Source organism: Bison bison, unplaced genomic scaffold, assembly GCF_000754665.1.
Source record: "Bison bison bison isolate TAMUID 2011002044 unplaced genomic scaffold, Bison_UMD1.0 scf7180017864218, whole genome shotgun sequence".
NCBI classification, from domain to species: domain Eukaryota; kingdom Metazoa; phylum Chordata; class Mammalia; order Artiodactyla; family Bovidae; genus Bison; species Bison bison.
In genome coordinates, this window is record NW_011494790.1 from 5526647 (window position 1) to 5551430 (window position 24784).

Below are 24784 nucleotides of genomic sequence, written 5' to 3' on the forward strand. Positions count from 1 at the left end.
ACATCATGAGAAACGCTGGGCTGGAAGAAGCACAAGCTGGAATCAAGATTGCTGGGAGAAATATCAATAACATCAGATATGCAGATGACACCACCCTTATGGCAGAAAGTGAAGAGGAACTAAAAAGCCTCTTGATGAAGGTGAAAGAGGAGAGTGAAAAAGTTGGCTTAAAGCTCAACATTCAGAAAATGAAGATCATGGCATCTGGTCCCATCACTTCATGGGAAATAGATGGGGAAACAGTGTCAGACTTTACTTTTTTGGGCTCCAGAATCACTGTAGATGGTGACTGCAGCCATGAAATTAAAAGACACTCCTTAGAAGGAAAGTTATGACCAACCTAGATAGCATATTGAAAAGCAGAGACATTACTTTGCCAACAAAGGTCCGTCTAGTCAAGGCTCTGGTTTTTCCAGTGGTCATGTATGGATATGAGAGTTGGACTGTGAAGAAAGCTGAGCGCCAAAGAACGGATGCTTTTGAACTGTGGTGTTGGAGAAGACTCTTGAGAGTCCCTTGGACTGCAAGGAGACCCAACCAGTCCATTCTAAAGGAGATCAGTTGTGGGTGTTCATTGGAAGGACTGAGGCTGAGACTCCAGTACTTTGGCCACCTCACGCGAAGAGCTGACTCATTGGAAAAGACCCTGATGCTGGGAGAGATTGGGGGCAGGAGGAGAAGGGGACGACAGAGGATGAGATGGCTGGATGGCATCACTGACTCGATGGACATGAGTTTGAATGAACTCCGGGAGTTGGTGATGGACAGGGAGGCCTGGCGTGCTGTGATTCATAGGGTCACAAAGAGTCAGACATGACGGAGCAACTGAACTGAACTGATCTGATGGAATCTCAGAACTTAAAAGACTCACCCCTTGCTTACTAATTTCACTTAGGAAATTTACTTTTGTTAAACTACTTTTGACCAAAAGAAGGGAAGGAGTAAGCGTTCTCTCCAATTTTTGCCACAGCAGTTTGCTTAAAACTTTCAAATAATGCAAAAGTATTATGAATATATGACCTGAAACATGAAATTTTGCTTTTGGGCTTCAAAAAAATACTGAACTTCATTCCAGTTTTAAAATAACAAATCTCAACAGCTCCAGCAATTCTAGCCTTATTTATTTTTTGAAGTCGCCCAGTCGTGTCCGACTCTTTGCAGCCCCAAGGACTGTAACCTACCAGCCTCCTCTGCCCATGGGATTTTCCAGGCAAAAGTTCTGGAAAGGATATGGAGTGGGTTGTCATATCCTTCTCCAGAGGATCTTCCTGACCCAGGGATTGAACCCAGGTCTCCCACATTGTAGGCAGACGCTTTACCATCTGAGCTACCAGGGAAGTCTTATCTATGTAATTTAGCTTGGTATAAAATTAGTTTAGGTAATTAAATCTTTGCTAAGATAATTTTCAAAAATGTTTAGTGGGGGAAAAAATGTTTAGTGATCCTTGGGAGAGCTTTAGAAAAAAAAATCTCTTGAACATCAGCCTGTTTTAAAAAGACAGTCACTTGGAAACTATTTCAGAATATGGAGAAAAAACATTCTTAGTTGGTCTTTTAGATAGCTTTGTTGAGGATTTAATGAAATAACATATTCAGAGCACTTAGCCTAGGGATGGTGGCTATTAGCGCTATGTGCATAGTGAACTGAATTTAGAATTTTTGCAGTTGATGGTAGCTTGGGCTTGGGAGCGTCAGTTTGAAACCTTTATCACCTGAGTTTCTACTTTGGGTCAGGTACTGTACTTGTGTCAGGTGGTAGAGCAGAGAGAAGAAAGGTCATCTCTGATCATTAAGAAAAGTGGTTTCCACCAGTTTTCAGTTCAGTTCAGCCGCTCAGTTTTAGGCAACTGTAAATAATCACATATGATCTTCCCTTGGGATAGACCTTGTTGCTAAACGTAAATTAAGTCAAACTGGTGTTGCCATCCCAAGTTTGTGGTATTAGATACTTACACTATCAGTTTCTGTAGCTTAAACACCAGCCACCTTCCCACTGTTTACCTTCATTTTGTTTACCTTATTGTTTACCTTTGTTTTATTCCAAGGTTTGTTTTCTTTTAGGAGTTTTCTCCTGCTTTCTTTGAAGCGAAGACTTTATGAAAGGTTAACTTTCACAAAGTCTGATAATCTAGTTTGAAAATTTTCCTACCCAATTGTCCTTTATAAGTTTCACTAAACTCTTAGGTTGTTGAGAAGAAGATCTGTGGTCTTCCTCACCTATTCATCCCTAATGATAGCGAACATGAAGGATTTACTATGTGGCAGGCATAGTGTTTAGGGAATTACATTTATTGACTTACATCTCTGTGCTCTTATGAGGGAGGCAGTCTTATCCCCACTTTACAGGTGAGAACACTGAGGCACAGACAAGTTGAGTAAATTGCACAAGATCCTGAAAAGGATGATGCCAAGACGTCAACCCAAGTTTTGTGGCTCACAGTCCATGCTTGTAGCCACTAGCCTGTGGCTTGGGTACCAGCCTTGCATAGCTGATACCCAATAGGTCTTTAATATGTTCCAGCAGGATTGATTGGAGTAATTTTTTCCAACTAATTGGACAATTTTTGCTCAGTTTATATCTGGAGCTGACTCAATCTGTACAGATCCTGTTTTATTAATTAGAAAATTAAATTAAAGGTAGGCAATTAACACCCATTGAAAGCTTCATAAAATTTGAAGCTTTAAAATTTACGTATTCCTTAATCCAGCCATTCTGTTCCTCAGATTTCATCACAAGGAAATAAGGGAATTTGCCTTAGTTATGTTTAGAGAGCACCCTTAATAAAAATGGCAAACTATCTAAAATCTAGCTATATGGCAAAAGAATATTGGTGAAACATAATATGGTATACACATAAAGTGGAAAACAGCCATAAGCATTAAATCATGTTGCAAAAAATATATTTTAACATTGAAAAAGACTCAATATATTTTTAATGTGAAATCTCATTATTGAATGGACTCATTATCTTTTCATAGGGCTTACTATAATTGTAATTATATAATTATATTTTTAATGAGAGGGAGGAAAATAATTCCTATCTTCTAAAAAGTTTTCTCAAACTGCAGTTCGATCCATGACTTACTTTTGCCCCTGAGGTTTTCTGTGGCATTAGGTGGTATTCTGGTAGACAACAATAATGCTGCTGCTGCTGCTAAGTCGCTTCAGTCGTGTCCGACTCTGTGCGACCCCATGGACGGCAGCCCACCAGGCTCCCCCCTCCCTGGGATTCTCCAGGCAAGAACACTGGAGTGGGTTGCCATTTCCTCCTCCAGTGCATGAAAGTGAAAAGTGAAAGTGAAGTCGCTCAGTCGTGTCTGACTCCTAGTGACCCCATGGACTGCAGCCTACCGGGCTCCTCCGTCCATGGGATTTTCCAGGCAAGAGTACTGGAGTGGGGTGCCATTGCCTTCTCCGAACAATAATGCTACATAACCACAAAATTTCACTGTAAAACAACAGTACATGTTCCTTTCTTTCTCCCATGACTGCAGGTCAGCTGAGTTTTGGGTGATTTAGCCTGGGCTCTGCTGTGATTGCTTCCTGGGGACAGCCTAGGTCAAGATCTGCTCCGCATGTCTTTCCTCTTCCTTGAACCAGCAGCTACCCAAAATACTATATTCTCCTTCTAAAAGATGAGAGCAAGGACATGTATATCCACTTGCACAGGCAGATTTGAAGTCTCTTCTGGCGCCGTGTCTGCTAACTTTCTATTGGCCAAAGCAAGTCACACAATCAAGGCCTGCATCAAGGGTCAGAAGCATCCCCTACCCACCATGACACCTTGGCAAAGATGCAGATATATAACACAGTTGGGGAGAAATAAAGAATTGGCACCAGTAATTCAGTCTGACATAGTTAGCCTTCCTCTCTTTTTAAACACCATCTTTTAGACTATTTACATTTACCTATTTTTCAATTAAGAAAGTATTATGTGTTCATTGTGGACAGTTTAAAAAATACAGAGCAACATAAAGGAAAAAGCTGTAAGGCCATAATGCTACCTTGCAGACACCCTTGATTGAACTTTTGACGTTATCTTTCCCAGCTAAAGCTTTGAATGACTTGAGTAGTAGATCAGAAGAAAAAGCAACCAATACCTTTTACGCAGGGCTGGCATTTCAACAACAGACCTAGAGTTTACCATGCCCATCACTGCCTGCATTTTTTTTTTTTGAGTCTGATGATGTTTTATATCTTCATGGCCCACAGCTTGCTAAATAGGCACCCAGAAGCATCATGTAAACATTGACTGAGCTTTGGAGCCCCCTGATGAGGAAAAAAAGCATTATTCAAATCGTTATACAGATTCTTAAACCAGAGCATGACTAAGTGGTAATGTGCCTGACAGTTCACAGCAAGGAAGCCGTAGAATGAAGGGCAGAACCTCGGAATTTTGACTCCTGCCTTTTTGCTGTGCGGATAATTGCCCTGAATTCTAGTCCTGCATTCCACAGCTGTGATGTCTGTGTATCACAGCCTTAACAGGCAGAAAATGAGGGAAGGCTTCTCTCTCTTATGCAGAGGTGTGTTTTTCAAAACATAACTTGGGTTGTTTGGAATATAAACCAAGAGGAAACTGTGCGTGTGCATCATGTGTGCGTTAAGTAAGATGTCAGCTTTGTAGACAGTATAAATGGAAACTCCTAAAACCGTTAGCATCATTGTATTCTATCTCGGGGAGAAACTGAGAGACTTTTCCTGCTTGGACGGTGGAAATCAGTTGAAGGTAATATCTGAAAATTTAAAAAAAAAAAAAAAAGCCATTTCAGAATGAGTTTTAGTTTAAGAGGGAAGGGAAAAACAAATCATACAATCCCAGAAAACATTCTTTCCTATAAAATGAACTTGAAGGATATTCTCTTCCAAGTGCTGTATAGGGTTTAATGGGTTTCTCATCCTAAAGGCCTCCTTAGCTTAGTGGGCAAGTCTGAGAAATTTTAGATAGAAGCACATTTACATAAAATATAGCTATGTTTATGTAGCCTTCCTGTTGTTGTTTAGTCAGTTGCTAAGTCCAGTCCAACTCTTCATGGCCCCATGGACTGTATCAGACTCCTCTGTCTGTGGGATTTTCCCAGGCAAGAATACTGGAGCGGGTTGCCATTTCCTTCCCCAGGGGATCTTCCTGACCCAGGGATTGAACCCACATCTCCTGCACTGGCAACCAGTTCGTTGCCTCTGAGCCACAGGGAAGCCCAGGTAGCCTTGGTATTCAGGAAGTATTGCGTCTGAACAGTCTCCTATGTGCTCTGAATTTTTTCATCTTTGTAATGCCATCGAAAGAATACCTATGTACAAATGGTGTATATTAGGATAATACCATGTGCTACAGCAAGCAAACCAAGGGATTTCTGGGGCTTAACACAGTAGTCATATATTTCTAGCTCATATAAGTTTTTTGGGTTATCAGGCAGCTCTCTCCTCTTGATGAGTTCATGCTCAGTTGTTCAATTGTGTCTGACTCTGTGCAACCCCTATGGACTGTAGCCCGCCAGGCTCCTCTGTCCATGGGATTTTCCAGGCAAGGATACTGGAGTGGGTTGCCATTTCCTCCTCCAGGGCATCTTCCTGGCCCAGGGATTGAACCCATGTCTTTTGCATCTCCTGCATTGGCAGGGGGATTCTTTACCACCATGCCACCTGGGAAGCACCTGTTGAGTCAGGGTCGTACATTCCTTCCACCTTCTGCTTTGTCTCTTCTTTTATGGCCTTGAGATACTCTGTTTCTAGCTGGTAGAAGTGGAACAAAAGAGAAGAAAAACCTTTCTGACTTTTTAGAAGTCCCATCCTGGAAGAGACACACTGTATTTCCATTCCCATTCATTTAACAAGATTCCCTTGCATAGGCAGAGACAAGGCTAAGAGTTAGTCACTCAGTCGTATCTGGCTCTTTGACTCTTTGTAGCCTGCCAGGCTCCTTGCCCTTGGAATTCTCCAGGTAGGAATACTGGAGCGGGTTGCCATTCCCTCCTCCAGGGGATCTTCCCCACCCAGGGGTTGAACCTGGGTCTCCTGCACTGCAGACAGATTCTTTACGGTCTGAACCACCAGGGAAGCCTGGGCTATTCGAGGCTAGTACTGGAATTAGGGGAGTGCTAGGAACTATGGACCTTGCTGGAACTGTTGTCTCCAAGGCCAGCTACACAAGAGGCAGGGGAGACTGAGAAATGGATTTTAATAAAGACATTGAGTGTGATTAACTTAGTTTTCAGTACATTAGTTCTGACATGCCTATGAGGCACGTTAAATTGGAATGTCTGGAAAGGATTGTGCGGTAACAGAAGCGGAGAGTCATATTTTGATGACGTGTGGATAAAACCTAGAGTGAATGAGCTTAGGAGCAAATGGCAGTGAAGGATGTTGGGGTAGCCGACGTGTTGATGAGCGTGCAGATAGCTCTTTTGAGAAGTCGCGCCGTGTAAGTGAGTAGAGAAAACGGGTGTGACCTGGAAGAATATGAGAGGCCAGAGGGGGCCGTCTTGATGTGGGAACCAGCCAAGTAGGTTTGTAAGGTGTTGAGAATGGTTCAGAAGAGATGACAGTTGGAGAGGTGAAGTGCTGTGAAAGCAGCCGGCAGGTATCCAGAGCATGTGTAAAACGGTTGGCCTTTGTAGAGAGAGAGGTGCTTCCTTCATCGTCATAGGAGGAAGGAGGAGAAAATGGACGCAAAAGCAGGTAGTTTAGGTACATCCATACCATGAAATGGGCTTCCCTGATGGTTCAGATGGTAAAAAATCTGACTGCAATACAAGAGACCTGGGTTCGATCCCTGGGTTGGGAAGATTCCCTGGAGGAGGGCATGGCAACCCACTCCAGTATTCTTGCTTGGAGAATTCCACGGACAGAGGAGCCTGGCAGGCTACAGTCCATGGGGTCAAAAAGAATCCTATGCAACTGAGCGAGCGACTAAGCACAGCACACACACCATGAAATACTACACAGCAATAAAAAGGAACAAACTACCAATTGTTTACTGAAAAAAACACACAACCTGAAAGTTGAGAATGATATTTTCTTCAGAGGACTTGCTGAGGACTTAAACCAGCCTCTCAGACTGCTCCAAAGAGGTAACGAAGAAGCCAGGATATTGAGGAGTTTTTGGAAACAACAACAACAAAATCAGGTAGCAGAGACATCAAAAGATTGGTGTTAATTCCAGAAAAGAACACATCAAGTTAATGCATTTGGCACTTGTCTGTGTCTGGGAAGATGCAAGATTCTGGGCTCGTTGAAATTATTCTTTTGAAGTGCACCTTAACTGTCTCGGGCCAGTATCCCCCTTCTCCACCCTGAATTCCCTCAGGGAGCACAGGTGGACGGCAGCTGCAGTGGCAGCTGGCTTGATGTCTGTAATCCTTCATTTACTGATATGGAAGGTGACATTCTTCATGCACATGATGCATGTGACAACCTGGGTGAATCTCCAGAGAATCATGCTGAGTTTAAAAAAAAAGAGAGAGAAAACAGAAGAAGGAAATGGCAGTCCACTCTAGTATTCTTGCCTGGAAGATACCGTGGACAGAAGAGCCTGGAGGGCTGCAGCCCATGGGGTCACATGACAGCACACGCGCATGAGAGGGGTGGAGGAAGAAGGGTTGATAGCAATAAACAGAGGTAGAAGTAAAAAAAAAAAAAGAGGTTACATTCTGTGTAGTTTCATTTCTATACGATATTCTTGAAATCGCAAAATGTAGACGTAGAGAACCAATTACCAATTAGAGGTTGATGAGACTTGAGCAGGTCATGGGAGGGAAGTAGGTGTGGCTATGAACTGGAAACATGAGGAATTCTGCAGTGGTGAAGAGGCTCTGTATCTTGACTGTATCAGTGTCATTATCCTGGCTGTGATTGTACACCACAGTTTTGTAAGATGCTACCGTTTTTTAAATTGGGGTGTAGTTGCTTTACATACAGTGTGTTAGTTTCTGCTGTACAAGGAAGTGAATCAGCTATGTGTATACATATATCCCTCCTTGGACCTCCCTCCCAGCCCTTTAGGTCATCACAGAGCATGGAGCTGAGGTCTCTGGGATTTACAGCAACTTCTCACTACTATTTCACGTATGTGCAGGGCAGGCGCAGAGATGTTACTGTTGAGGGACACTGGGTAAAGACTATCTGGGGTCTCTCTGCATTATTTCTTACAACTGCATGTGAACCTACAGTTACTTCAAAATAGCTTTAATTTTAAAATATGTCCTTTCCAGATAAGTGATTTTAATAAATTTTCTTTTCATAAAAAGCAGGTAGTTTAGTTGATTTAGCGGCTTTTCTTCTCAGTGCCTGATGAGAGATCTGGGTGGGTTTGGAGAGGGTTATATGGAACTGACAAGAGAAGCAAGTCTGAAATGGTCTCAGAGAATAGGAAGGGGAGCTATAAATGAAGTCGGATTTCTTGGAAGCACTGGCAGCCCATATAAGGTCTTCAATCATGAAAGTGAAGTCTGTGTACGTGTTTGAGGGAAAGTTTAAGGCACCAGGGAAATTTGTGAACTGGGAACATAGTCCCACGGAACATAGCAGAGAGGCCTGGGGCATGGTCACCCAGGAGAGCCATGGGGAGGGTGGAGGGAGCTGAGCTGTGTAAGAGTCAGGGAGGGGAGTTTTGCTGCCCAGCGTGGAATTTTCCAGGGGTAGAGCCAAAGCCCATGGGAGCTTGTGTGATAGTGCTCAGTAGACTGAACAGTGGGTAGGCTGTTCAACTTAACCAGCCTGTGAAGGATGACTGGTACGTTAATATGCTGAAATCTGGCAAGTTTTAAAATGTTTAAAGGGCAAAAGTCTTTACAGTTGTTGTGAATGATGTTCTCATGATGCTCTTGATTTGAGTTCTTGGCCGCTGGCCAACAGGGAAAGGACCCCAGATAATTCATACTTAAGATTATAGTGGCTTAAAAACATCCTGCTTCTATTTGTTTTACTATTTCTCAATACTTAAACATTTTCTACTTAAGGTAAGTCACTTCAGTCGTGTCCGACTCTGTGCGACCCCATAGACGGCAGCCCACCAGGCTCCCCTGTCCCTGGGATTCTCCAGGCAAGAACACTGGAGTGGGTTGCCATTTCCTTCTCCAATGCATGAAAGTGAAAAGTGAAAGTGAAGTTGCTGTCATGTCTGATTCTTAGCGACCCCATGGACTGCAGCCTACCAGGCTCCTCCGTCCATGGTATTTTCCAGGCAAGAGTAGAGGGCATATAACTGGGAGCTGGGATTCTCTTCAGTCGCTCTAGTGCTCTGTTTTAGAGCTTGTAACATTGTGTACTTCATCAACAATGGTTTATGAGGCTGCAGAGTATCTCTAACTATTTTTCTGAGTCCCTGAGCAATCAAAAGGCAAATCTATTAGCATCTTCCTTTTGGTGAGGGTGCATGATTCTCAGCCCTTACAAATCACTTGCTGGTAGTTCTATTTCTGGTTTCTTAAGGAACCTCCATTCTGTCCTGTATAGTGGGCTGGGGGTGGGTAGGAGGGAGGGAGGTCTACGAGGGAGAGGATGTATATACATATAGCTGATTACATATACCTATATACATACAGCTGATTCACTGAGTTGTACAGCAGAAACTAACACAGCATTGTAAAGCAATTACACTCTTTTTAAAAAACAAATAAACCAAAAATCACTTGCTGTCTTCATTGCCCCATGCCAGTTTGTCTGGATATTTTATTTTCTATCTAGGTGTTCTAACTGGAAGATGGTGATTTCGGTGTATGTTGTGTTTGCAGCCTCTCCATATCAGCGTAGGAAGCTCTCCTGAGACTCCCACTTAATGGGGCACACAGCTGTTAGCCCACTCCTTTGGCAGAAGCTGCCTCCCAGTGGCTGGCTGTCAGCGGCCTTCTGCTGCAGCTCATCATCCATGCAGATGGCCTACCCATGAGTCATTGCTCCTAGTGATGGGCATGGGGGGGAAGCATCACATGGCAGGTCCCAAGTCCTGCTTAGGGTCCCCATAGCAATTTATCTCTCTTCCAGTCTCTCTCCCAGTTATCTGTTTCTTTTTCTCCCTATCTCTCCCCATAATTTCTTGTGTTCAAGTGTGATTCTATAAATAATGGACTTTGGTTATTCCTGCTACCTGGGGGTTGCCAAGCTGCCACCTTGTTCAGAGCCAGGCTACAGAGTCCTATTTGAGGCTCAGTTTTCTCCCTCAGACATTTTGTACCGTTGACAGCATCACAGGAAGTGATGTCAGGCATGAGAGGAGAACCGAAGGAAGAGCCTACGTGAGGACTTGAGGACTCAAATGTGTTGCTTGTGTACCGAGAGTCAGATGAGAGCCTGAGCTATTTGCTTTTATGTGTGCAGAGGACTCCGGAGAGGACTGGCAGCCCTGCTCCATCAGCAAATCCAGCTCTTCAGAAGTCCTTTGTCGAGTTCTGTACCAGATAGAGTTTGAAGGACTTAAAATTAGTCCCAAGTGTTAAGAACAGATTGTTGCCAGAAGATCTGATTTCTCTTAAGTTTCTTGAAGTGCCTTCTGTGAGGCAAAAAGTAGCTTGGGCCTTAAATCATTGTGACATAGAATTCCAAGACTGCTAGCGTAGGAGCATCAGTTGCATACTGAGAGAGTTAAACTGTGATCACCTGCAAAATGTCATTCTGGGCCTTACTGGGTATGTTGGATGTGATCAAAAACAGTGACTGAAATTCTTCAAAGTAACCCCAAAAAAGAGAGCGCCTAGTGGTCATTTGAAGTTTTTGCTGGCATTATTTTAAAGGTTGTATGTGTCCAAATGTATTTATATCAGGAAGTTCTCTATACCAATTAGACTAATGAAGAAAATTAACAGAAACTAACCAAAGATGTATGAACTAGGTTTCCCAAAGCTGTTTATCTCTCTCCCAATTCCTCTCCCCGTTTTCACTCTCTGTCTTTCCCCCTTATTTCTTATAGTCAAGTGTGATTCTGTAAATGATGGACTTTGGTTATTCCTGATTGAAAAAATGAATTTATTGAATCCATATATCAAAAATTTAAGTTGCTTGTTCTTAAAAATTTTTTTAGAATAGAAAGTTGATTTCAGATTTTTTATTGAGGGATTGAATTTTTTGAAGGGGTATAATCATATTCCCTTTTTTCTCCCCAGTTTTTTTTTTTTTCCAGTGCTCCTCTGAGAATCTGTTTAACTGATAGAGTGGACTGAGGCCTGGGCATGGCTGGACATGGTTTTCCTCTCCTTCATGCTCTGTGTACTTGTAGGTTCTGAGAAGCATGCTGATTCCAAGTTTGGAATATATATATATACACACACACACAACTTGGATATATGTTTTGTATGTATATTGTTTTTAAGAGGTGAAGTGATTAGACCCCTGTGACTCTTCAGCATATATGAGCAAGTCACAGAAGTTGAATGAATTGTGTTAGTTAAGAATATGAAATTATGAATTTAAATAATGGAAAATTAGTATTGATTATTAAATCCCACATACAGCACTCTTTGAATCAGGGGGAGGTAAGGTTGGGAAAGGCAAAGAAATGGTGGGTGCTGCCATTCCCCGCCACACTGGCACCCAGGTGCGAAGCTGACTCTCGCGGTGATGCTTTCTTACACACAATCTAACTTCAGTGCCGCAGCATGAAGGTGCGTGTGGGTGCTGCAATCAGTAAATTCGGCACAGGTAAGTCCTCTGGAAAACACGGACATGGTAATAGGCTATAATACAGTAGTGACTAGGGGAGACACAGATATGAAGGAGAATGGAATGCCTGACTCACACTGAACGGGGTGTAAAGACGGGGAAGCAAGTGACTTGTCTGGCTGGGGAGTGTCTCAACATCTGTGCTGATTTTTCAAGGTGTGATGAGAAGGGCCTGAAATGGGTGTCTGAGGCTTAGATTCTTGTCCCATGTCAACTGCTCAGTAGCTGTGGCTTCATTTCTGGTTCTCAGTCTTCTTTGTAAAATAAGCACATTGAACCAGATACTTTCAAGGTCCCTTGGAGTTTAAGTAGTAAATGCCTTTAACTCGCAAGATGAGGAGTAGCGGGAGTCTTTGCAGACACTGGTTTGCTTCATTTTCTCACTTCACACTTATATCCTGGCTCCACTGTTGAGCGGGGAAGCCCGCCTCCTTCCCTGGATGGCAGTTATGTTCTGTCCTCTGAGACCGAGCACACCAGGCCATCCATCTCCTATTTAAAACTCATTTTCATGGGCTAATCAAAGATCAAGAATGTAGACTTATTTTTAACTTCCTGGATGGAAACTGAAAATGAAGCTGACTTTTTGTCATCTCCACAGGAACAAGAGTAGGCAAAGAAATGCAAATGCCACCAACCGGGATGTTTAAAGATTGATAAAAATTAGTGTTTCTGATGTATTAATGACCCTGGTGGTGGTAGCCTGCATTTGTCATTGTCATGTTCTGTTGTCATTCAAGGACTTAATCAATGCATATTGTCAGGGCTAAATTTATTTTCTTGTGTCTGCCTAGCAAGATCATTTCTCTGGTTTTTGACAGTACTGTCTCAGGCCCCTGCATCCCACCAAGGCCTGAAGGGACAGCTGAAAGTAAGCCTCCTTGTTCTTTAACTCCTTGCTGACTTGATCCCTGGGGGGTAAAACTTTTGAAAAGAGAAAACAGTACCATTTAAAAGTCTGTTTCTCTTTTTCTGAATAAGAACACAGGTGGAGTCCTTACCACTGCACCAAATTAGGCTTGAAAAAGAATTTGTTTAAGGTCCCTTAACTCCCAGTTTACAAGTCCCTGTAAAGGAGACTTAGGCGTTCGCATGCACACGTGTACACACAGCATCGCATCCTTAGTTTTTATTTAGTGCTACATGATGTAAGATGCACCTGCAATTTTGCCCTAAAGTACTCTAGACAACATTGAGAATTACGTATGCCATTGCCCTTTTATTAAAACCTCAGAAACAAATTGCTCTAAGCTCAGAACAAGGAAAAGGGGGTTAACTTGGTCTAATAAATTTGAATTATTTCTTTTGCTGAGTAGTGAGAGTTGGGTTTCTTACTGTGCTTCTCTCTCTGTTTTGGTTGCCAGAAATCTCAGTGCAAAGTATTTTTATTGTTTTGTTTTCACTCCATTTTGCTAGCTTTTGTCTGCACAGGTATGTATAAATAATGGAAAAATAATGGTAGGTGATACATGCACAGACCTGGAGCAATGAGACCTCCATCTCCAGTGTACAAAACAGGGAGATGAAGCTCACAATTCTTTGTTACATTCACATTCCATTTCAAACCCCTTCACATCACTTTCACAGCTACACTCTCACTCTATCTTTTCTGTTACCATCTCACATTGTTCTTTTCTTCCAGGATGGATCACTTTTAATTTTCTTTTATTTGTGTACCTATCGTCCCTTTTACTACTTAATAGATGCCTTTTCCTGTACCCTCATAAAAAGCCTCCTGCCAAAAAGCCATTGCCAATCCTAAGTGCTCAGGAAATAGGGTCACCAGATAAAATACATGACATTCAGTTAAATTTTAATTTCAGAGAGACAAGGAATAATATTTTTAGCACAGAGGTGGCCAGTGTAACATTTGGAGTATGCATATTCAGATTTATTTGAATTCCAGTTTATTTAGGCATCCTATATTTTTCTAAAATCTGGTAACTCTATCAGTAACTACAGCGAGGGTCTGTTCTGAGGCTTTTATGAGAGATGTTGTCTCATAGGTACATGCATGGTAGAAGGGGCAAGAGCCTGGGGCCTTACACACAGACATTAGTACTCTATCCTTTCTCATGCCCCACTTCCCTTCCTTTATTTGGAGACAGGTCACTTGGAGACAGGACCAGCTTTGTAGACAACCATAGGTAGATCTGAGGTGTCAGTGTGTGAAAGTCTGTGTGTATATGCTCACTGCCAATCTTTCAGCAGGCACAGTGTTCTCTGTGAACTCAAACAGCAGGAAGTTAAATGCATTTAATGAATGACTGGAAGAAAATGATCAGGCTCTCAGTCTTGAGAGATGACAATTTGGAGGATGATTGGAACAACCAAATGGCTACCTGAGCCCCAGAGCACAGATTTCCTCATAAGCATGACTGAATTCCCTAAAAAGGAATGTTAAATAGCCTAGTGATACTGTTACTTTAAGACATGAAGCACTGACCCTGGAATTCAGGGCTGAATTTGCCTGAAGTTCGTAATGTCACCTGAACTTTCAAAAGTCAGGGGCTAAATAATTGGCTAGAAATATAAAGCCTGAATTCCAACCCTACACTGCTCATTAATTTCCAAGCAGTGCTTGAAGCATTCATGAGGCTAATCCTGGCTTAAATTTCTTTCTTCTTAAAAACAAGGGCAATGCCATATTTCGCAAGGCACTTAAGTGACTTTGTTAGAATTTAATTCGGGGTGCAGGGCTATAGTTTGGATAACCGGGTTTCCTGAATCCTATCGCTTTTAAACCAGGTAGAATAGACATTCACTTTCCTAGTAGGGGTTACAGAGTCCAGGGGTCCCCAACCTCCAGGATCTAAATCCTGATGATCTGAGGTGGATCTGGTGTGATAATAGTAGAAATGAAGTACACAGCAAATATAATGCACTTGAATCATCTCGAAACCATCTCCCCAACCTCACAGCAGTCTGTGGAAAAGCTGTCTTCCTCGAAACCAGTCCCTGGTGCCAAAAAGGTTGGGGAAGACTGATTAGTCCTTGATTGAGATCGCCCATCCCAGAAACAGGGCATTTTAATAAATTGTCATTTGAAAGTGCTGGCCGAGATCTACTATGCATTATTTGGGGGGAAATTTTACAGCTGTGTCTTAGATTTTCTGTTTATTCATTAACCATTATCAACAAAGATTTCTTAAGACAAGAATAGTATATTCTTTAGGAAGCATACATAGACATTCAGGAGGAGGAATTTGAATTCTGTTTGGAAGAAAAGCCAACATAAAACTAGACACTGTTCCAAAGAAATATATTTGGAAATCCACTGGTGAGTGAATTAGATTGAATATAAATGTTTCCTTATAAAAATATAGAACTTGTTATGAAATTTGGACGTGTCTGGAAGTTTTTGCTTAGATTGTCATATGGAGTTTATTTTCTCTCTGTGGCTGCCTTTGTTCTTTTTGTTTCTCTTGGAAAGCTCTCGATCCCCAATTCCTCCTTGGCCTCTGTCATAACTGTTTAGATGTAGGGCAGTTGTCAGAATGTTTACCATCTCAGGATGCCAGTGACATTTGGGTGCGTCAATCAAAGCATCCTAGCATGCAAAGGAATGTTACTGAGTAGGATTCGTAATTTCTCCAAAAAGTAAGTTACTGACTACAAACTGTTCTCATGTGTACTCAGGTTCATCAGTTTGCTTTGGAAACAGACAGTATTTTGTGGTGGTGTCAGATCCTTTTGGAGAAGGGTTTTAGAAGAGAATATCAAAGCCAGGAGAAGTGACACGATGTTTTTGTATCGTTTTAATGCTGCTGAGCCTTTTCACTATTGTTATGGTTACAAAACAAACAGCTGAACCATAGTTGAATATTTGAGGCAATGTTGTTCAGTCGCGCCTGCTTCTTTGCAACCCCATAGACTGCAGGCTTCCCTGTCCTTCACCGTCTCCTGGAGTTTGCCCAAACTCATGTCCATCGAATTGGTGATGCCATCCTCTATCGTCCCCTTCTCTTCCTGCCTTCAGTCTTTCCCGGCATCAGGGTCTTTTCCTATTTGAGGCAATAGGGATTTAAACAAAGATGGAAAAATCTGAACCTTGGGAGAAATATAAATGAGAGACAGAATGGAGAGTTAATATGCACAGACATAAGTATGTGATTCTGTAAAAAGTTTAGTAGGTTCTGTGTACTAGGTGCAAGTGGGACTACAAAGACAGATGAGATATGTTTCCAGCTGACACTGAGTTTCCAGTGGAGGAAAGCATATTGTGTACAGAAATAAAGGGCATTCTATACACAGGCAGCCCCATAGAAGCAGGTGGCTGATGGGGGAAGGTAAGGCGAGAAGTGCCCCGGTTGTGGATTCAATGCCAATAATACCAAAATGGGTAAAGCATCTTGGAGGGGACCCTAGCCAGCACTGAATACACCGTGTGTGTGCTCAACACCGCACTGGGCACTTGACACGTGTTACCTACAATCATCCCCACCTGAGGGGATGGACAGGGAAGCTCAGAGAGGGAAAGTCATTCATCAAGGGTTTCCAGCGAATAAATGGTGAAACCAGGGTGCAAATCCCTGCCTGACTGGTTTCCAGCTCTGTGCTCTTGAGCTCACTTGGTGAATGAAATAAGAGCCATGTATCCCAAAGGGCCTTGAGCTGGAGAATTTTTGATCCAGTTTGAGGATGACACTGAGGAGGAGTGCCCTTCGCAGGAAGAGTTGTTTAGCAACGGAAAGTAGAGAGGGTAATAAGCCATTGTTTATTGTGGGCCTTCTGTTTGCCAGATGGTATGACAGGCTCTCAATTTACATTCTGTGTCCTCACAGTCACCCCAAGATGTTGGTCAGTCATGTCCATTTTAAAGAGCATTTATGGCAACTTGAGGCTTAAGAAGTTAACAAGGTCACGCAGCTACTGCGTGGCAGTAGTCAGGCTTTGAATTTTAGATTTTAGCTTTATGGCTGGGGCCAAAGGCTAGTGGATTTGAATTCAGCCATTTCATTTCATGAGTTTAAAAATTGAAAGTACAGTTGACCCTCAAACAATGAAGCGGTTGAGCATGCCTACCCTCTGCGAAGTCAAAAAGCCTCATGGAACTTAAAGCCAACCATCTCTAACTATGGTTCCCTCCAGCCATGGTTCCATATCTGCAGATTGAACCCTTCACAGTTTGGGCAGAACTGCAATGTTGACCACTGAAAAAAATCCACAAGTAAGTGGAACTGTGCCGTTCCAGCCTGTGTTGTTCAAGGGTCAGTTGTCTTTCCGGGATCCAGAGCAGGCAGCCAACATGTTCGAATGGAATGAAATTTTGGAAAGGGTTGGACTAACTGGTTGAGAAGCCAGAGTATGACAGGGGAGGAGGAGATGGCTCTTATGACTTTGATTATTATTTTAAAAAGATGCTGGTCCTCCAGGAGGGTTTAGAAAGGTGTAGAGAATGCAGAGGAGGGTGAGGAAGAAGAAAGACGAAGAGAGCACCGGGAGCTGACAAGTAGTTTAACAGCTGCTCCACATATCCGCAAAATGACTCTGAGAAAAAATGGTTCTATTTATTTGCCGTTTCCTTCCATATATCTTCCCAACAGCATTCATCAATATCTGTCATTTCCCAGGAGGTTTAGACATGTCTAGCAATTCATTCTGCTGAATTATATTTCAATACGAGGATGGAGGGAGGCTAGATTGCAGATGTTCACTCTGACCTGTGCCCGGCGTCACTTAGACACCATCCCCTCGCGGCTCCCGGGTGCCCTCACTCACACAGACACTGCAGGCAACGCTGCTTGATGTCAGATTCGTATTGCCATGTTCTCATTAGGGTAGCTCTATTTAATACTTCCTTTAAAATCAATTTTAAGTTGTCACGTTAGCCTTTGGTCTGTACAGCTAGAGCTTAGAGTCAAACCATTATGTATTTTTTGATAGCAATTTTATATCCAGACGATCACCCCGTGAAAGGTGCAAGGAGTCGCTGGTGAGGGCTGGTTGTCATTGCAGAATGGGAGAATTTACTGGGTGTTGGTCCATCAAACGGAGAAGGCAATGGCACCCCACTCCAGTACTCTTGCCTGGAAAATCCCATGGATGGAGGAGCCTGGTGGGCTGCAGTCCATGGGGTCACTAAGAGTCGGCACGACTGAGCAGCTTCACTTTCACTTTTCACTTTCATACATCGGAGAAGGAAATGGCAACCCACTCCAGTGTTCTTCCCTGGAGAATCCCAGGGATGGGGGAGCCTGGTGGGCTGCCGTCTCTGGGGTTGCACAGAGTTGGAAACGACGGAAGCGACTTAGCAGCAGGTCCATCAAAAGGCAGCAGTCAAGTACTAAAAACAATAGGAACACCAAAGCTTACTAAGCTCTGTTTCGTGTATTAACTCACATGATCCAAATAGCTTCCCTTATTAGAATTTGGTGATCTCACTAGATGAGAAGAAATATTTCTTCTTTCAGAACAAGTTAGGGGAAAAGAAAAGAGGCCAAATATATTTCTCTTTAAGTGTAGATCTGAATTGTTTCCACTTAAAAATAGACCACGTGTTGGCATTTTTGCCCTTTTGCCATTCAATGGCAAGGGTAACAGGGGATCTCTCTGTGACTGGGGGTGAAAAGACCACTGTACTGTTGAGTCATCTTGACACATTTTCCAAAGTTACTTTTGACTAAAAACTGCAGTCGGCAGTGGCAGTGGCAGCTTGAGTTGCTGCTCCATAGCCTTGTGGTTTGTCCAGGGGCTTGGATTTCCATAGATGTGTGTTGTTCTGGTATTTTTCTGCGGTCCCTAGCTCACTCAGGGTATGGAATTAGGCTGTAGAGACGCCTTGACATATTTGTCATGGACCCAGTCAGTCTGGGCTTGCTCTATCCGTTCGCATCTCTACTTGCTGTGCTTGCTGCAAGCTTCCTTTTGAAGTGTCCCCCTAACTTTGTCAGGTTTCTCAGGTGGTGCTAGCGGTAAAGAACCTGCCTGCCAATGCAGGAGATGTGGAGGACACAGGTTCTGTCCCTGGGTCAGGAAGATCCCCTGGAGCAGGGCATGGCTCATCTACTCCAGTATTCTTGCCTGGAGAATCCCAGGGACAGAGGAACCTGGCAGGCTACAGTCCATAGCATCACAAAGAGTCAGACATGAGTGAAGCAACTTAGCATACATGCACCTTGTCACCTCATCAGGCCCATGTGGTTAGTAATTCTGCCTTGCATTTCGTGTTTAATACAGAATGCTGCTGATAATATTCTAAGAAGTGAAATTGGGCATCTCTGGTGGGGTTGAGTCTTAGTAGCAAAACAGGAGTTGACTGCTGCATTGGGAGATTAATTTGAATCAGACCTTGATACCCCATTGGCATCACGGTGCTGTGACAACCAGCCCCCCCAAAAGTATGTGTTCTCTCTTCGTTTGGCTTTCAGTTCCTGTCAGTGGATATCCCTGGCTAGTAGGCAGTGATGTCTTCAAGGACTTGGGGTCATGCCTATGCTTTAGACTTTTCTTGTGTGAGTCAACACACACTTTTTTTTCTTTTTTTAAGGCTAGAATAGCAGCTCAATATAGGAGTCAGTGAACTTCAGCCCTCCCTGGTCACAAGTCTGTTGGTTTCTCAAATTATATTTATTTATGCCATTAAGAAGAATGATTTAGCAGCATTGTCAGTGCTGTCTAGGTATAGTTATTCTTTTGCAGTGGGGACAAGAAATTGGAAGTCAGTCACCCATGTGAGAGGGAAGATGAAAGAGACCGTGTCTCTGTGTTGCAGCAGCCCAGCTGAAGATGAATAAAGGGAGCCTGTAATTGCCTGTGAGCACAACAGCCACTATGATGCAGGAACCGATGTTTAGGGCTGAGCAATGGGGCATGAAAGAGGAATATCCTGATGATGATGGAGTGCACTGTAGGGCGATGGCTGCTGACTCGCAGACTCTGTCCAGGTACTGTCGGTGTCTTAGCACGCTCTTTAAGCTCTCTCCGTTTTGAAAGTTTGGAGAGGTCTTGAAAAACTCAGTTCCTCTGACTAGTAAATGATTTGGAGGGCTTAAGTATAATTTGAGTATAATTTGTGAAAGCAGGTCCTGATGCAGTTCACAGTAGATACCTTCTTTTGGACAACAAAAGGACGCCCTCATTTTTTCCTATATATGGTATGATAGTTTTAGCTAGGCAAGGGAGGGTGTGTATGTATATGTGTATGGAAATATATGTAACAAAACTTGCTATTTTAACCTTTCGTACTTTAGAGTACATTAAGTATACAATTCAGTGGCATTATTAAGTACTTTCGTATTGTTGTGCAACAATCACCACTATCCATCTCCAGAAATTTTTCATCAAATTGAAACTCTGTACTCATTAAACAATAATGCTTCATTCCCTGCCGCACCCCTCCCCCAGCCCTCCAGTAACCACTGTTAAACTGTGTATCTCAATGAATTTGCGGAGAAGGCAATGGCACCCCACTCCAAGTACTCTTGCCTGGAAAATCCCATGGATGGAGGAGCCTGGTAGGCTACAGTCCATGGGGTCGATAAGAGTCGGACACAACTGAGCGACTTCACTTTCACTTTTCACTTTCATGCATTGGAGAAGGAAATGGCAACCCACTCCAGTGTTCTTTCCTGGAGAATCCCTGCTGTCTATGGGGTCGCACAGAGTCGGACACGACTGAAGTGACTTTGCAATGAATTTGACTATTCCAGGGACCTCAAATAAGTGGAATCATATGATATGTTACAATATGTGTTCTTTTGTATCTGGCCTATTTTACTTAGCATGTTTTAAGCTTCCTCCATGTTGTAGAATGTGTCAGTTTCTCTCCTTTCAAAGGCTAAATCATAATCCATTGTTTGTATATGCTACATTTGGTCATCCATCCATCCATCCATCCATAGACATTAGGGTTGTCTTCACCTTTGGGCTAGTGTGAATGATACAGACTTCTGTTTTGAGTCCTTCCGTTCACTTTTTGTGTGTATATACCCCAAAGTGGAATTAGCAAGGGAGGTCTCAGTAGGCAGCCGGGGGTGAAGTGGTAGATGTGAACTTTCTGGGGACTGCTGTGGAGCTTCTGTAGATGCTGGTGACAGCAGAGCCTGCTGACAGCCCAAAAAAGAAAGCTGATGGATGAGAGACGGGAGCCTGTGGCCCCATCTGCATGCTTGTGGCACCAGCACCGTGCCAGCTGCCCACTCTTCTTTTTGTCCCAGCTCTTGCCTCTGTAATGCTCGCCCCATTCTCCATTCCTCCCTTCTGTGGCTCCCCTGCCCCTCACCAAAACCCTTGAGAGCAACACACGGGCCACCCTAGCTTCCCTTTCTTCCTGGTGGCTACCTTAGAGGGATGGTCAAACTTTGCCAGCATTCTTATATATAACTGAGCACCAGAAGCCATTTCTCAAGACTGCTTTGTTATATAGAGTTCCTAGGTCTATTTTCCCTTTACTGTCCTATTTGTAGTCAAGAGAAGTAACCCAAAATGTAAGACCATAGCCTGACTGCTAAATCTGTATTGCATTTCAGGTGATACGGAACTTACTTGAGGCTTTTAAATCTAGGCAGATACCATTATTCTCTGATACCAAAGTAGGTTTCCAGAGGCTATATTTAATTCTTTATATAGCTGTTCTGCTGAATTTGTTGCTGACCTGATATTTTCCTACTTCAGAGGGATACTTGAAGCATACATCTTTGAAAGCATGCATCTCATGTTTGAGGACATGTGTTTATGGAGGTCTTGCTTCTTGTTGGTTTTTTTTTTTTTTAATTCAGGATGAAAACAAAGGAAAACTCATGCCAGGAAAAAGACCATATGTAACCTAGATAGAACCAGGTACAATCTGAGCCTTAGTAATGTACTTATTTTTGTACATAACCTTAAAAGTTTGCAGATCTTTCTACTCTGTTGAGTAAAGACCCTGTGACCAGAACAGTGACAATAATCAGTATAAAAACTCCATTCCAATAACCCATACCTCTGTGGTTGAAGCTGGACAAATTCTTGTTTCACTCTGACCCACAGATTTCAGCTTTAATATGGACCTGTCTTTATTGCCTCTAAATTTCTAGTTATGTCAGTTGCTGCTACTGCTGCTGCTAAGTCGCTTCAGTCGTGTCTGACTCTGTGTGACCCCATAGATGGCAGCCCATCAGGCTCCTCCGTCCCTGGGATTCTCCAGGCAAGAACACTGGAGTGGGTTGCCATTTCCTTCTCCAATGCAGGGAAGTGAAAAGTGAAAATGAAGTTGCTCAGTCGTGTCCAACTCTTAGCGATCCCATGGACTGCGGCCCACCAGGCTCCTCCGTCCATGGGATTTTTCAGGCAAGAGTACTGGAGTGGGGTGCCATTGCCTTCTCCGTATTATGTCAGTAGACAGTACCTAATAAAGGTTTTAATAAGCATATTGGAATTTTAGCAATGTGTTTCCAAAAAACACAAAGCTGATCAAAGTTCCAGTTGTAACAACAAGCTTGATACAGCATTCAAACAGAGCAGCCAGATTGCTAGGCAAGCTCACCTCTCCTACAACAGAGTGGGAATGGTATTATCCATTAATTTCCACCCTGTGCAGCTGAATAATGCATTGACAGATGCTAATTTTCTTAAATCGTAGGCAGCAAATGATGCATGAATACAGCAGCAACACACTTTGCAGAGGCTCTTGGTAGTCATCAGAAAGAAAATTTGTTATAAAGTTTGATGTAATCACTATCAACTATGGCACAATGTTGATGCCTTCTAATGACTGCCTTAAACCCATCTGTTGTTCTCTTTTCCCTATTAACACTAATGGGGGTCCAGGCAGGAATAAAATACTCCAAGTGTTGTGCTACCAGACCCTCCAATTTGTAACATTCCTTGATTCCTAGGATGAGACTAGGAATAACATCTAAAATCTTACCTACGACAGGATAATAAACATTATGTAAATGCTTCCTAATGTAATTATTTGTTCCAGTGGATTAACAAAATTTTATTTCTTGTTCACCTTGCCATCCCTCATGTGTTGCATAGCTTTTTGTGCTTATTTTTTTAAGTTTATTGAATGTTTATTATATGATGTGTTTTCTTTTTTTGATTTTAGCACCACCCTATAAGTTTACCCCGGTTTTACAGCTGAGGAACCTGAGGCTTGAACAAGGTCGTGAATAAGTGATGGAATCAGTTTGGGGGGTCAGATTGGGCAATCAGCATTTTTGTATGTAAAAAATTTTTGTCTTGCCATAAAATATGAATTCTCACATATTTAATATGGTATGTGCATACATGCTCAGTTGTGACTGACTCTATGAATCCATGGGTTGAAGCCCACCAGGATCCTCTGTCCCTGGAATTTTTCAGGCAGGAATACTGGAGTGGGTTGCCATTTCCTCCTGCAGAGGATCTTCCTGACCCAGGGATCGAACCTGTGTCTCCTGTGTCTCCTGCATTGGCAGGTGGATTCTTCACCACTGTACCACCTGGGAAGCCCATTTAATATGTTAACATATTTCCATTTATTTCAATAGTTAATATATTGCAATATATTAATACATATTTCAATTGTTATTATATATCAGTAGTTATAAACCAGTGGGCGCTTGTGAAGTGCATGCCTAAGGAAAGATATGGGGGTTCTTTTATAAGGAACAGACCTGCTGGGCAGAATACCAGGCACAATGTTACTTCTGCTGCAGGGTTACCAGCCACTTGGGCCACAGTCCTCATGAATCTTGGAGAGATGAAGCTGGAGTCCCCATACATGCAGCCCGTAGAGGAAAATCTACAGTTTGGTTTCTGTCTTTTCATTGTCTTCATGTGTTTTTTGGGAAAGAAGTGTCCACTTGTTCTTTCATCATTCAACAAATATTGAATGAGTATCTGCTATGACCAATTACTGTGCTACCGCAAAATATCAAACATGGTCTCTGTTTTTATTGAGCTTCATTACTATGTGACTATGCATGCCCATCCTAACAAAAAGGTGTGTATCTTATGTGTTGATAACTAGTCTAATCCGTGTACTGAAGAAGTAATACAATGTGAGTTGGTTCAGCTGTTTGACTTTTAAAGACATACACATATATATGAGTTCAAGGTTGATGTAAATTGCTTATTGAACCTACACTGACATTAATGTCTGGCTTTATGCAAATGGATACCATCATCTGTCCTGTGGATACAGCTGGATGAACACCAGTAGCTTTAGAGACAGAGAAGCTGGGAGAAAAGGGCACCAGCCCCATTTCACCTTGAAAGACTTCCAGCTCCTCCTTTTGTCGGTCATGATCTTCGTAGACACTTTCCTAGTGCATTCCTATATCACTTTCCATATTAGCTATTTTAACAGTACATTTCTAAATGCACATGTTCATTTCTACAATGCTGAGGATGCTTTGTGTGTTTATATATATATCCTCAACTCCTCAACATAGTAACAAGACCCTTCCTCTTGCCCTACAAATTCTGGAGATGAAGAGACTTACCTGGGTTTATGTGGGAACTTCGAATCAAAACTTAAAACTGAATCTCCCCACTTGAAACAATCTGCTTCCAGCTGCTATACAATATAATTGTAATGTACGGCTGAAATGGTATATAAGGATTTCTACAGAAGCACTGCCATTCTGCCCACTATTCACACTGCCCTCTTTTTATCCCCAACAGGCAGGTATCTCCTTCCAAACCCCGCTGCGGGGCAAGCCTGGGCCACCTCTGCGGAGACGTCCAACCTCATGCGCATGCGCAGCCAGGCCCTGGGCCAGTCGGCGCCCTCGCTCACCGCCAGCCTGGTGAGTTGTCATCGGGCTCTGTCTGTGGTCGGTTAGCTTTGCTCTGTGTCACCACCAATGTAGGGACGTCTAAATTTATTGAGTTTATTGTTCTAGATTTGAACTTAAATCTACATTTAATGTTAAGCACAGACTTGACACTGAAATTTTTTGTTTCCAGTGTGCTGGTTTTTACCAGATTCTCCCCTTCAACCTAAGTTGGAATATTTTTGTAAACTTAACTCTGTTTCAACTTTTCCCTCGAAAGAAATGAAAATGGTTCTCAGCTTTTTTAAAGTAAAAAACTTATTTGAAAATAATTTCAAACTTATAGGAAAGTTGCACGAATAAGACAAATACATACAGCACCAGCTGATCCTTTGCCTGGGTTTAAGTATTAACTCTTGCCTATTTGCTGTACTGATTTCTCTCT

The 24784-nt window shown here is 42.7% G+C and overlaps 1 protein-coding gene across 2 annotated transcripts in view; it reads left to right on the forward strand.

The window, feature by feature from the left end:
• Nucleotides 1–24784, forward strand: part of MAST4 (microtubule associated serine/threonine kinase family member 4) — a 619799-nt gene that overhangs the window by 180453 nt on the left and 414562 nt on the right. For both annotated transcript variants that reach the window (XM_010845550.1, XM_010845552.1), the window contains exon 3: nt 24248–24372. In XM_010845550.1, coding sequence (XP_010843852.1) covers nt 24248–24372 — 125 coding nt within the window. The remainder of the gene's footprint in view (nt 1–24247; nt 24373–24784) is intronic.